General features: G+C 40.4%; 1 protein-coding gene across 2 annotated transcripts in view; it reads right to left on the minus strand.

Annotated features, from left to right (window-relative positions):
* Positions 1-2225: 2225 nt before the first annotated feature.
* Positions 2226-13801, minus strand: part of ADGRA1 (adhesion G protein-coupled receptor A1) — a 746977-nt gene continuing 735401 nt past the window's right edge. For both annotated transcript variants that reach the window (XM_078643457.1, XM_078643459.1), the window contains one exon: positions 2226-8195. In XM_078643457.1, the coding sequence (XP_078499583.1) occupies positions 6980-8195 (1216 nt within the window). In that variant the 3' untranslated portion in view covers positions 2226-6979. The remainder of the gene's footprint in view (positions 8196-13801) is intronic.

The following is a 13801-nucleotide window of genomic DNA, read 5'->3' on the forward strand; positions in this document are numbered from 1 at the left end:
AGTGCATAATTGGATGCCAGCCAACCTTCTCAGACTGAACCATATTTTTTTCTTGTCTGTGGACAACGGGAATGCACATTTGACAATAATAGGCCCGCCAGCATTTAAATTGATGGTTTTACTTCAACTGCACTGAAGAACTAAATCGGCTTGGCTGTTGGATGACCTCATTCAATTTAGTAAAAAATGAAATCGCTTCTTTTTATTCGACATTTAGGTTTGACCTCCTTATTCTTGAGTTAAATGTTTTTCATGTTTTGTAGTTGGTTCATTGTGCAGAGACATCTGCCTCTACTGTTGGGTTTTTCATAAGCAAAGATTCAAGCTTAGATTAAGGTAGAGTTGGGTTGTAGAAAAATGCAAATAAATTAATGTTGTAATGCCATGGGACTGTGCACAACTAGAGGACGTTACTTGAAAATTCAGTGATGCCCTGCCTGTTCTGTTATTACAGTATTTGGTAAGTACTGCTGGACAGGGCTTAGCTGGTACGTGGAAAGCTTTTTACAAGTGCTCAGTGGACTTGTCTGTGACTCACTGGTGTCATGGCAGTGTGTGAAATAATGAGTCTTGATGGGTCAGTGGAGGGAAAGGGGACTCAACCAGTTGATTTAGGTTGCCAAAGAAAATCTTGCAGGTTTAATAATTTCTGAGAACATCTTCACAGTGTTAATGGAAGCAACTGAAACATGTTTGCCGCCTTCTTGATGCACAATGCAATGTAGGCAGTTTTTGGCTTTACACGTCAGCTTAATGGTAGACGTGCACTGTGGCATATACCCAGTAGCGGCCCATGTAGGTAAGAGTGGTGGGCGGCGGGGCCCAGGGCCAGATTGGCTCTAGCAGGCCCCCGGTGGGCCGGATGGGTGGGGGCTGGTTTTGGACAAGTGGGGACCGGTTTTGCAGCAGTGCTGCAAAATCAGCCCCATGTAACGAAAGCACAGCAGCAGTGTTCCAGCCAATTTCCCCTGCCCCCGCCGGTCGGACGTAATTGCCAGGGCTTGTTGCTGGTTAGCGATCGCATTCCGGGCGGGTGGGGTGGGGGCGATTTTTGACAGACGACGTGGGAAAATGTATTATTTATTTGGTTTTACCTCATGGTCGTCTGTCGAATTCTCCCCCAACTCAACCTCATCGCCCCACCGCTCTTACCTGCACAGGCCGCTGCTGCATATAGCTTTGCAACCTTAGAAGCTTTTTAGTTCGATCAAGCTTTCATCCTACGATTTTAATCTATAACAGGTATTAACTGGGCATTTCGTTGGCCACCATGTCTATAGATTTATGGTTCCTTCACTCAAAACAGGCTACCTCTTCTAAACTACAGGAGCAGGGCTGAAAGCATCCAGACGGTAGGAGAAATCACAAGGCACAGGTTAATTGATACTGACTCTCCTCATAAGGCAGTTGGAAATCGTGTTGTGTCACCTTTCTTCCCATGGCAGTATCATTTTCCAGTTCTTTCCTTGTGTGTGATGGACCTTTTCGCCCGTTCACCTCTCTTTGAATTTATGTCTATTTATGTTTTTTGTACTCTGATTTCTATTTGCAACAGCGACGTGCCATCGTCGGCTTTTTATGTTGTATGCGGCACTAAACAGATCCCCCCAAAAATAGCAAAGCATTTTCCAGACTTTGCTAAACGTTTTGAGAAAATGTAAAGAAAATAACCCATCAATGCAGTGCTGCAGAGCTCTATAAATAATGCACCTGCTCCCGAGAATTTACAGGGCTGCTTTTATGTGCAGTCCTCCAATTCACTGCAGAGAACAAATTACAGTCGACATCTTGCAAAGAGGTTTTGACCGCAATATAAAGGGCACAGCAATCCGGTTCAATGATTTTTACTCTCTGCGAGATGTAAGGCTATTCGCTGTAGGATTGATTCAATTTCCATAATCAAGACATCCTTTACATTAAAACACGGACGTAGAAGTGTAAACATTAGCTGCAAAACACGTAACATTCTTTTTTGTGTAGATTGTATTAGCAAAAGCATATCATGGGTGAATATGAAATTTAATTAAAGGTTCAGTTAAGGAACAGAAAATCGGAGGCAAGAAATGAGCCATTGAATACAGCAGCATCTTTGTAAAAACTAGTAATTCACATTACACAACCTGATTATCTCAAAGGGATGTTTGTCACCTTTTACAAGCCACAATAAGAAATGCAGTGGTTTTTGTTTTCGCAGTGGTGAAAATAATGTCAGATCACACACGTAGTTTCAATAAAATAACAATATATTGATGATACAGTGGAAAGCTGCAGTGAACGGATATCCGTCTCCGTTGTGTCTTGGAAAAATAGGCGTGCTGGAGTGTCCGTCGATTTGTGAGCAGGTCGTGCATAGTGTGTCCCGGGCCTCCCAATAAACACTGAATACCAGGTATAGGGGAGGTTTGCACCTTGTGTCTGTAATTGTGGACTCACAGCTTACACGACAGTAAGATTGCTTTAAAATAGTTAACCATGGAACGTATCAGGTTTTTACAAATAACGCAAAATGATGTATTTCATGTCTGAGGCAATTTGGGCATTTTCAGCATAGACAAAGTCAAGCAAGGGCCTTTCGCAGTGAGTAAAGGAGCAGTCACGAGGAGATTTTTGAGTTTCTTTACACAGTTGAATACAACACCCATTTAGTGCACTTTTTGTTTTAACAGTTTAAAGACACACATGATGTGAAATGGAAAGAGTACACTGCTGTTCTGAAGTTTACAGTATTGATCTGAAATATACAGAAATACAGAAAAACAAAATGTTTTGCACTCAGATACTGAGCATTAACCCTTTGAGCACTAACTCTCACTTTCAACTGTTCAGACACAACTAAGACTTGCACGTTGGAGCACTCCCATAGACAATATTCTCGTAATTATGCACACTGACTGTTGGGAAACACATTCCCACATACAACAACACATTGACACCCAGAAACTTCTAGAAACATGATAAATTGATTGCTTTGCATAATACAGAGTGTAAGAGTATTGTTGCTAGACGATTGAATGGATTTCGCGTTATTTTGAACACGTAGTTTCAAAGTGGTGAGCATGTGCAGAAGTTCCTGCTTTAACTGTTGTGTTGCATTGTGCTTAGTTTACTCGCATAAGGGACAAACAAGCATTGGTAAAGCCAGTAGTTTTAGCTTTTAAATGAATTGGGCTGACCCATTGCCACATCATGTGGTGACCAGAAGCATAATGTAAATGGTTCTTGAAATAAACAATGAATAAAGAAGGCTGACCTAATGCCTTTATATTCATGTTTTGATATGACTCTTTTGGAAAACATGAGGCTGGCGCGACAGCCAAATTTGTTGCTAGCTGAGATCTTAAAAAAAAAAAAAACAACGTCTGAAGTGTGTTCTGCCTTAAGTTTGTCAGAAATATTATTTTCTTTTTTGGGGGGTACATCATTTAACATTTTTCTTTTATGCAAATAAGATGATTTTCAAGTAATACCCATTGAAATTAAATAGGTATTTGAAATAATGGTTAAGGACCACAAAGGAATTCTACCAAGATTTAAAAAGAACTGCACTGGATCACAAGTCCACAAACATGATTGAATTAACTATTTTTACTAGCTTTCAATTATAAATTTCCTGGCTTCAATATAAAAGAATGCCAGTTTAAAATTGTCACTTTGCTGATATTTATTAATTGCCGGGTAGTAATATTTGTCATCATGTTATTATTTAACACTACCCAGGAAATGGCACTGTCGTAGTGTTTTGACACCACACTCAAAATGTACTTAAGAGAGCAGCAGCTTATTTTTGATTTGGGCATTTTTTACATCAATTGTGAGCAGATCTAATTTTGGATGGAGTTTCTTTCTGCATATGGATTTCTAATTATAAAGCAAGTCTGAGGATCATATAATTTTGGAGTGCAACACCGCATTATGTCAGTTAGGTACGGGAACCTGCACTGCTTAAAGATGGAGAAGGACAACCCCGGGGTTATAATGTTTCTGCTGCAGGTGGCTGAATAAAATATACACCACCTTGAACCTTGGACTTGAATTGGCTCTCCAAATCGACGTCAGTTGTGCTCAGGAAGCCTTCAGACAGAAAGAAGCCTGGTACCAAAGCCATCCTACAAAAAATAGAACATGCAAAAAAGGGTTGAGCTTGACCTCAAGATGAACAGCTCTCAAACAAGATGGCATCCTCCAATTGTGCACTTTAAGAGTCGGTATCAGTCAATGGAATCTTCCAGCAGTGGCCTAGAAGAATGCACCAGGGAGCCTAGGAGAGCAAAGACAAGCCACATCCTCTTTTTTGTGACAGAATGTTGGGGCTTCTAAACAAACTGATTAAACCTTAACTATTGAAGTAGAAGGCAAAACATCTCTAGCAGATTTACTAAAGGCTGAAGAACAGGTCACCAGCCATAGAGTGGGCACATATGTAAAAGAGGTCTCTGAAAATGCCCAATTCCTGGTCTATGGACTAAAATGAAATATTTGTGCTAGTAATGACTTGTACTCCTTGGCAGGTGCACTTTTAAAAACTTTTTTTTGATCAGTAGTTTTATGTTTTGTTTGGGTATATGAGACCCCTTGTCTGGACACCTGACAGTTCTTACAACTATGGATTAATGTTATAATATATACCCACAGTGGTGATAATTTTTGTGATAAGGTATATATTTTTTATATTGTTTTTATCACAGTTTTCTTTGATGAGCATTGGTAATTGTTGAAATGGAGCATGCTTGTACCTACTATATGCAATTCTAAATGGAGCAATCCATGAACTAAAACGTAATTGCTTACTGATTATAGGTTTACCACCTGTGGTAATGCATTTACCACTAGTGGTAAACATTCAGATTGGATTTTACCACGGAGAGGCATATTTAACCAGATCGAACTGTGTATTAATGAGAGCATTACATAATTCTGCCTATCATTAGGGTCCTTGGATTTATGGTGGGACCAAATTATGCAGTGATTAAGTTATACGAAAGGAAACATAAAATTATGCTGCATAATGTGGAACATTTTGAAGGGGTATTACTTCACTACTTTTGGCATTTTCATACATCTTAAAAGTGCATAATAGTTTAACACCAAAATTCAATAATCGGTAGCTGAGAACAGGGGCGGCTCTAGGCTCATGGCGGCCCTGGGCAGGGAGCGTAGGTAGGGGGCCCCGGAAGATGGGGTCCGAGGGGGCAGAGCCCCCCGGAGGCCAGTGAAGGGGGGTCAGGGTGTTTGGAAGTGGAACAGAGCCGGAGGCCGCCAAATCCCTGCCAGGGGCCGCCACGCAAATATGCATCCATCCTCAGAGGAATATTATATTAAGGATATATATTGGCATGGCGGACCCTGGGGTTTGGCGGCCCTGTGCAGGTGCACAGCTTGCACATGCCTAAGGCCCCCCCTGCTGAGAAGGGACCTGCCTTTGTATTACAAAAGGCCTTGCACTGTGAGTTAACAGTTGTGGTACCACTTTTAATGATGTTTGCTCCATTTGAGCCCAAAACTGCTTTTATTTTAATAAAATCAATTTCTGCAGAAGATTAAGCGGCAGTCTTGACAAATTCAATTTTTTGGGGAAAATGCCAGGTCCACATAATAACATAATTCCAGTTGCCTTACCTATCATATCAATTCGACAGTCTCCCTGTCCAGTGGTTTATTTCCTCTTATTTTTCCCATATTGAACTAAAACATGAATTAATACTGACTGCAAATAGGATCAGGTCTCTTTTAATAGGAAAAGTCAAGTCAGAACAGCTTGACGAGATAGGTGTGTTATGTCTGTAATCCGATTTTAAAGCAATATCAAGAAACATTAACACAACAGTGGTAGTCCTCAAAGAGTTAATGATAAAAGTATATTGACAAAACCAATGTTGCAAAGTGACTGTGAAGCAAATTTACATATGTGATCAAATGCAATTGCAATAGAACATTAAACTTCTTGAGACGTTTGCTATAATACTGCACAGTGTCACATACAATGAGTACTGCATGCTCCGCGACGACACCAGAGTGACCTCAAGTGGTTCTACCACGTATCCGTGTACAAAGGGTTGTGCCATTTAAACACTAGTGCATTAGTGAGTCTTGTCAATTGGTAATGTTTTAGAGTAATACCAATAGGGGGTTTCACAGCCTTTCACAAAAGTTCCATTACAAATGTAAAACCAGAAAACAGCAAATGGAATACCCTGACAAACAGTATGTCATGCAAACTACAACCAATACAGCACCAGAGATGTAACAGAGACATTACCTAGTGTTATCTTCAACAGGCAAAGAGACAAAACGGAGACTTCACGCTACTTGGTGTCATTGTCCTTATACTGGCAGGTCGTAGGAGGCAGTATCACTTTTGCAGTTGAATTTTAAAAGGTATAAAGCCATATGGAATCTGTAGGGCCATCTTGTATGATTTAAATGAAAACTTGAGCAAGTACACATTCACTATAAAAATATAATGACATCTCAGGACATGGATGTGGATAGATAAGCTGGGATTTGCCTATTAAGGGTACGATATAGGAGTGAATTAAATAAGATATCTTAATTATCATCGTCCGCCTTCACCTTACCACCATTATCAACAAACGTGATACAGAGCGCTTCATAAAGGGGTCGTTCCCTTCCCTAGGCACCTACATTAAATACACATGTTCCCAGCAAAATGATATTGCCTCATAAACCCACACTTCTTATAATTTTTTATATTAATTTCTTAAACATAGGATACATCTTTCTATAAAAATAATTTCTTTCTGCTCACATATGTAAGATGTGCGACTTCTTCTTACACACAAAACAGAAGCAGAGGTGGCAGACCTTCACAGTTTAGTGTTGTATTGAACACACAGACACACACACTCACGTACACACTCACAACCCAGATGGTAATCAGTTTAGGATATGCAAAATAAAGCTTGCAGTCTTCAGCTGGCAAGAACACACAAAGACTCGATAGGTCCATAGGTCCATTAAACTACACAGTAGTTTCATTTTTCCATGGGCCAGTTTTGATGTTTCCAGTACTATCCGAGCTGAAAATCATGGCTTCGTGCATGTTTCCCTTGAGGATTCCATTATGACTGGCATTAAATGGGTATGATTGTCTCCTCGGATGCATCTCAAAGTGAGCCGCGTGGTGCACAGTGTCTGTCTCCGCCATCTTGGGACATGTGTATAGTACAGTACTTGCATCACTGCTCTCTGGCTGGCTCATGGTAGGGTATGGGTCGCTTTTTACACAGCAAGCCCGCCTGTGTCCCAGGTGGCCCTCGTGGACACTGTGCGGACTGTCTGTGTGGGAACTGTGGATGCTCCCGTCGATGCTCGAGGGAATGTGGTAGGCGTATTCCCGCTCGGCAACAGACCTGCGGTTAAAGTAGCGTGGCTTAGTTCTGCTCTTAAGACACCTGTGGATGTGCATGTTTGGTCGGAAACTCCCTTCGTTGTGCACGTGCACGTGCGCATCGTCGTCGACAAGCTGTTCACAGTGGATCTTTGCACAGCAGGGGGTAACGGGCGAAAGGCAGTTGGCGTGACCCTGCTCAGTCTGGAGGTTTACAAGCTTGCAGTGGCTGGCACTTGGGTGGCTGCAAGCGGCCGACTTACTGGGGCACGGCGAATCCTGGATGCACGGTACGTGAACCTGCGCGTCGCCGTTGACGTTGACCTTTGGGCAGACGTTGACCGGCATGGCGTATGTATTTCTTCGAGACGGGCAGCAGGACCACCAGCAGTGCCATACGTCATCCCGCTTCGCACAGTGATGAATCAAGACGAAAAGTCCCAGGGTCACACAGAATGCGCCGTAGAGGCAGCTAAATATCATATCAAGGAAGTGCCCTTGGGACACCGCAAGCGCCCCGAAGGTCCACGTGGCAATGAATAAGAAAAGGGTGAAGGCCGCAGCTCGCAGCTGGGCCTTGAACGAGTGCTCGTTTGCCAGCAAGGAAGCAGTGAGCAGCGAGCACGCGGCCGGCGACACGGCTCCAGCGTCTGCAATGTGACTGTGGCCAACCTCGGCGCCTTGCAACCTCTGCTGCTCCTCTGTCCTTTCCTTCAGTTCATACTTGCGCTCAGGGTGGCGCCTCAGCTGTACGTAGGTGCAAAGGAAGTAAATGCACGTGACTAGTGCAATAAATGCCACCGGTCCGTAAAAGGCCCCCAGGCTGGGCTCCCACGCCATCCAGCAACTGCGAAGATAAAAAAGGGACACATTAACAAAGTTTTATTAAAATAAATATCTGTTGGATTAAACTCTTACGCTAGCATTCCACTTTCCAATTATATGAACGTTCCTGAGACTCACATTCCTGTTTTTCTAATTTGTCTTGACAAAATAATAAATTGTCCACATGCCAAGGGCTATTAAAAGCTTTTCATCTGTGAGTGCAATTTTGGCATGGCTGTGTTACTGTGACTGTATGAGCTTTATGGTTTCTTAGGAAGGCTAGCAAATTAAATGAGGTGAAATTGTCTTTACCTATAATTTTCGTTTTTGTTTGATTCTGGATATGCGTCAGTGCTTCTAAGAGACATTCATAAATCAAGTTATTTATGGCCTTTTTATGGTTCAGCTTGGAAAGTAATGGCCGTCATATTTAAAGCAACAAGCCCTGCAGATTATGGCCTTGACTGTAAAGAAGCTTTCCCATCAAAGTGATGACTTCATATACTGGGATCCTCGGCAGGGTCCGAATTGCACGTCTTAACATTCACATTCTACCTTGTGGAATGACCTTTCATGGGGGGATGTAGAGTTTTGTAATGGTTCTTACATTTTTAAAGAGCTATTCGTGGGAATGACATGTCTAGCCTACAGCTCCAAATCGCACATTTGTCAATATTTCGAATAGTTTTCATTTTACTTCAAGTATGCAGAGCCAAACAACCTGCAAAATATGAGGTTTTGCATATTATCTCCAATGTACACCCAGTTAAATAGGGATTCCAGATATTTTGTGAAACGTACATTTTTGGAAAGGAGACTTATAATAAAGCTAAAGCGGTGTGTACAACAAATATTCAAATGCAGTCTGCATCTAACATTATGGGTTTCATTTAGAATTTAGTGGAGCGAATCCTCGCTGTAAATGGGCTTGTCGCAAATCCTGCAAAACCTCCTACTTTGCTCCCCTCATTTAGATGTGGGCAGAGTGCTACTTTTCTATCAGTGGTCTCTCATCTAACTCCACTGTCAAAAAACGTTGAACAGAGACCCATCCTTCAGTTGGCCATCTGTCAATGGATATCAGAAGGTCAACTCTATTTAGGACAGTTCTCATGAAAATCACACTGTTCAGGATTGCCAGCAAAAGCCTGACAGCAAAAAACATGAAACTATAAATATGAGCCCTATGTGCTGGAAGAAAACTCTGAGCATGGCACAGACGTCAGTTTTTTACCTTTGAGAACCAAATCATAAATTTGGGGCTTTTCGGCTAAACAGAAAGGATTGCCAAACACCCCCAAAATGACATGTCTATGTAAGTGCCATACCATGGGATGCACTGAAGACAGTACCATCCCAGCAAGGCAGGTGGGAATGGTTAATGCAAATTGTTGCCTTCTGCCAGTGGAGTGGACGCCATAGCCACCTCTGATCTGGTGGGTGGTGCTCCACTTGCTAAGATAAAAAAGAGACTCTAAGCCTTTCGACAGAGTAACACTGTCCAAATTATTCCTAATATTTCATAATTATGCCTTACTGAGAGAGGGCTCCTTTATCCTTGCCACAATGACAGAACAATTGCCATAGCAGCAATTACAAAGGTCAGAATATATGGAACCCTTTGCCTAATTTTCATTCTTTTCCCCCCAGAAGTTTAGCATCTAGCAGGGCAAGGAAGTGGCCCTTCAGCTTCTAAAGATTGATTTTGCATTGAAACAAGAGCCTTTACTGGCAAGTGACTTTAAAGCCTCTACCATGACTTTTTCTCTGTGATTCATTGTTTCCTGAACGTACAGACCTCACTGTTTGCAAGGGCAGTGGTGCCACTACAGGCCTCAAATAAAACATCTTTCTAGGGTTTATGCTTTAAGGGATCTTGCAATTGATGATGGTGAAAGGGCATATTTATTAAAAGTTCATAATATGTAGGGCAGCAAGCAAAGTTTCTGTGCTACGTTGCGTGAATGGGAATGAGCAGAAAACTGCAATACCAACTAAGATACAGTTTGGACCCGTTACTGTTCAGAATATGGGATACAACTGCAGGTAGTGATCCAGGCGACCACTGCCAACTCCCACTGAAGTTTTTCATAATAGAATTTTTTTTAATGAAGTAGCATTGTTTCTATTAAGGAAATTAGTCTGCTTTTAAAGAAAAGCCCGAGCCAAAGGTAAGGGCTTTTAACAAGGGAACAGGACTTTAATGGCGGTATGGCCCGCTATGGAGGGCTATAAGGCTATTAGAACATTCCGCCCCTAGTGGGCAGAATGTTCTACTAAGTAAAACAGAGACTGAGGGGGATGAAATCCCCGTGGGCTCCGTAAGGCCTTTGTACACAGAAACATCTGTGACAGTTAAACATTGGAATGTTGATGCTTCGAGCTTCTACCAGCCATTAGAAGCCTGGAGCACTCCATGTCTTCAATGTATTGCTCAGCATTCCAATGCTCTAATTTTCATCAACATCAGAGTTGCATTCTGAATCTATTTCACACTTAAAATGGCCTGGTGCCAATAAAACGTTTAGGGCACTGTTACATATCCTGAGTAATCATGGATTGCGCCATTGTATTGAGTCTGATAATACCAGTCATGAGAATCATTTTTAGGACATGTGCCTGCCGCCTTGATGCACTCATAAGTCAGCCACAAGAGAAGTCAAGGAAGCTATAGATCGATTTGTAGATGATCGTGCACCAACTGCTGACAGGCCCCCACACTATACTCTCCTGTCGTTGAACAGTGAGGTCTTGTTGGCTCTCAATTTCTTGCATATCAAAAGTGATGATAATAAAAGTTTCTAGCTCACAGAAGGAGAGGAGAAGAAACATTTAAGGGCCTCTGTGTCACACTACAGCTTACTTCAGAGTACGAACAGTTACAGACAACCAACATGGAAAGTAAACCCTTTTAATCTTAGAATATTTTGACTATGCCATTGCCACTTTCTGTCATCCATCTTCCATGAATATCTGGACAATACATTAAAACTGATAATGGTCCAAACAGCACAGATATAATGTGTAAGGACATTTGGCAAAACAATATATAGTTTAATCCATTCTACAAGCATTAATTGAAAGGCCACATGGACGTTTATTCATTGCATTGAAATTGACGGGTACTTCATTACGTTTTTAGCATCTGACAAGTATCCAGAAAAGACTAGAATAGATAGGAATATTTTTATTTTTCTATTCCCGTCCTGTATCCTATTTGTCATCTTTCAAACAAATTGAAGTCAACGCTAATTCTTATCATTGCTTAATTTTTACACAGAAATCTTTATGCCCATTAATAAAACAAAACAAGTGATCAATGAAAGAGCAAGGTTTAGACACATAAATCAACACATCATCAGCTTCTGCTTATACCATAACCATATGTGTGTCACAATTAGAATTCATTAAATATGATCATGAATACCTATTGCCTCTTTCAAGGTTTAAAGTGCTAAAACAAATACGTTTAAATAATGGCAAGCCTATTTTTTTCCTCAAGATCAATTGAAGTATGTTGAAAGATGTTACTCAGGAAAAATACAAGCCTTTGTATTAATATACAAAATTAATACCTAATTATGAAGAAGGGACTAATACAGCATGACTTCATAATAAAAGATTATTTTAGCACATTTATAACTTTCTCAGCATTCGGTAGTGTCTCTGCCCATTGATCTCTCTGAAATAAATGCCGTCTTCAAATATGTTTCTTCGAGCACCACAAAATACCCCATAACAAAGACATGCATGGCCTCTTCAGGTAAGGATTGGCTAAAATGTATCTTAGCTGAAAGCAAGAACTAAAACTTCAGCAGTGCAATTTCTTTCAGCGCAATTTAGTAAACCAAGTAGGGCAGATAAAGGATGTGGACCTGACTCATTTTGTGTAAGTTTAGTATTTTCTTGGTATTCACAAACTGCGATTTTAATTTTACTAATAGAAATGTTATGACTGTGGAGACTCTACACATAAAAACACAAGCCTGTCCTATCTTTTTGTGTGTGGAGTTCTCCGCAGTAAAAAAATTACTATTAGTAAAATTAAACCAGTAGTTTGTGAATACTAAAAAAAGTAAACTTACACAAAAAGTGTACTTTTATCTTTGTGAATGAGGCCATGAGTTGTTAACTATAGAGAAGCCATCCTCTGTGTATTACCGATTGGAGCAGGAGGATACTAAAATCTGAGAAAGAATTAAGAGGCTGTCCACTTAGAACAGTAGACTAGACTTTCAAATAATGCTGCTTTTTGAATTTTTATAAAATAAGTGTTCATTTTTAGTTTTGAAGGATCAATGTATACATTTTAGGGTGTTTAATAATTAACTAATGAATAGAAATAGATTATTGTGATGGACCATTCGCAGTTGTTAAAAATTATGTATAAATATTTGCAAAATGTCTGTGTTCTCTACATCTTTCTTTTTACCTCTTCATAGAATTCAGAAGTGCTGAGATGTAGATGTCTGTATTCTTGCCTATGAATTAATATCATTTTTTTTGCCAGGCATGTAAGTTCAACCAGAACGTTTAATTGACTATGATTTAGGTGACACATGCTAGCACAGACAAAGGGTGAAACAAAGTATTTATTTCCATTGACATATTAATAAGACAACATAAAAAAGGATTATTGGTATATAGGTTTCAAAACTGTATTTTTATATGTCATATCACCTGATTTCTATTCAGTACTCTTCTACTTGGCTGAGGTAAACGGAATTAGATGGTTTCTTACTGTAGCTTCTTAAATGCAACCAGTGAATGTTTTGCAGATGTGATGGTCAGTTCATTTAAAAACTCTTAAAGATACTCATTTTGAAAGAAAGATTTGCCCTTCAGATATGATGTGTTAGAATCCCACAGGCACAACAAGGCCAGCAATCCTTAACTGAAATTAAAAAATGAATGATATCACAGTAGAACTCATGCTGAATACTGAAGAAAGTATAAGAGTACTTTATCATAAAATAAACAACGGAAACAAGGCTAGACAAAGTGGAAGGAGACTGTACAGAAAATTCAGATTATGCCGAATTATAAGGTGGGCAAATATGACAGAAACAGGTCTTTTCTAACATGCTCAGAAAAATAATGTGGAACTTTGTCACTCATAAATCACACAATAGATTTGTGTCCAATAAATGGATGATCAGTTTCATGATTACTAAGAGCACAATGTACTTGGGGGTTTATTTACAAGCCTCCTTTTTTGATGATGCTCCGGCGTTACAGAGTGCTGACCCATATCTACAAATCCATTACAAAGACACTTTGCATGGCTTTTCATGGCCTTCTAGATATGGTGTAAAGCAACACAGAGCTGTGTTTCCTTACACTGCATCAGGGGGGAATTCCGTGGACGTTGTGGTAGGCTTTCCCATGCTACACCCATGAATTTGACACATTGCCAGATTTATAAGGACCTGTAAACCTGGGAATGTGTCAAAATTGTATGGCTCCCCAGAGGAGGCGTAGCAAGGAGATATATCTTTATTTCTTCTCGTTTTTTAATCTTTGTGTGTGTTGTATTCTGAAGCATACATAGAAAGAGAAAAAAGCCTCCATGTTTTTGTGCAGGAAGTTATGCCTTCATGCACAAAAACAATCCTGCTAACAATGCAG

This window comes from Lissotriton helveticus, chromosome 5_1 (genome assembly GCF_964261635.1).
Source record: "Lissotriton helveticus chromosome 5_1, aLisHel1.1, whole genome shotgun sequence".
Classification (NCBI taxonomy): Eukaryota; Metazoa; Chordata; class Amphibia; order Caudata; family Salamandridae; genus Lissotriton; species Lissotriton helveticus.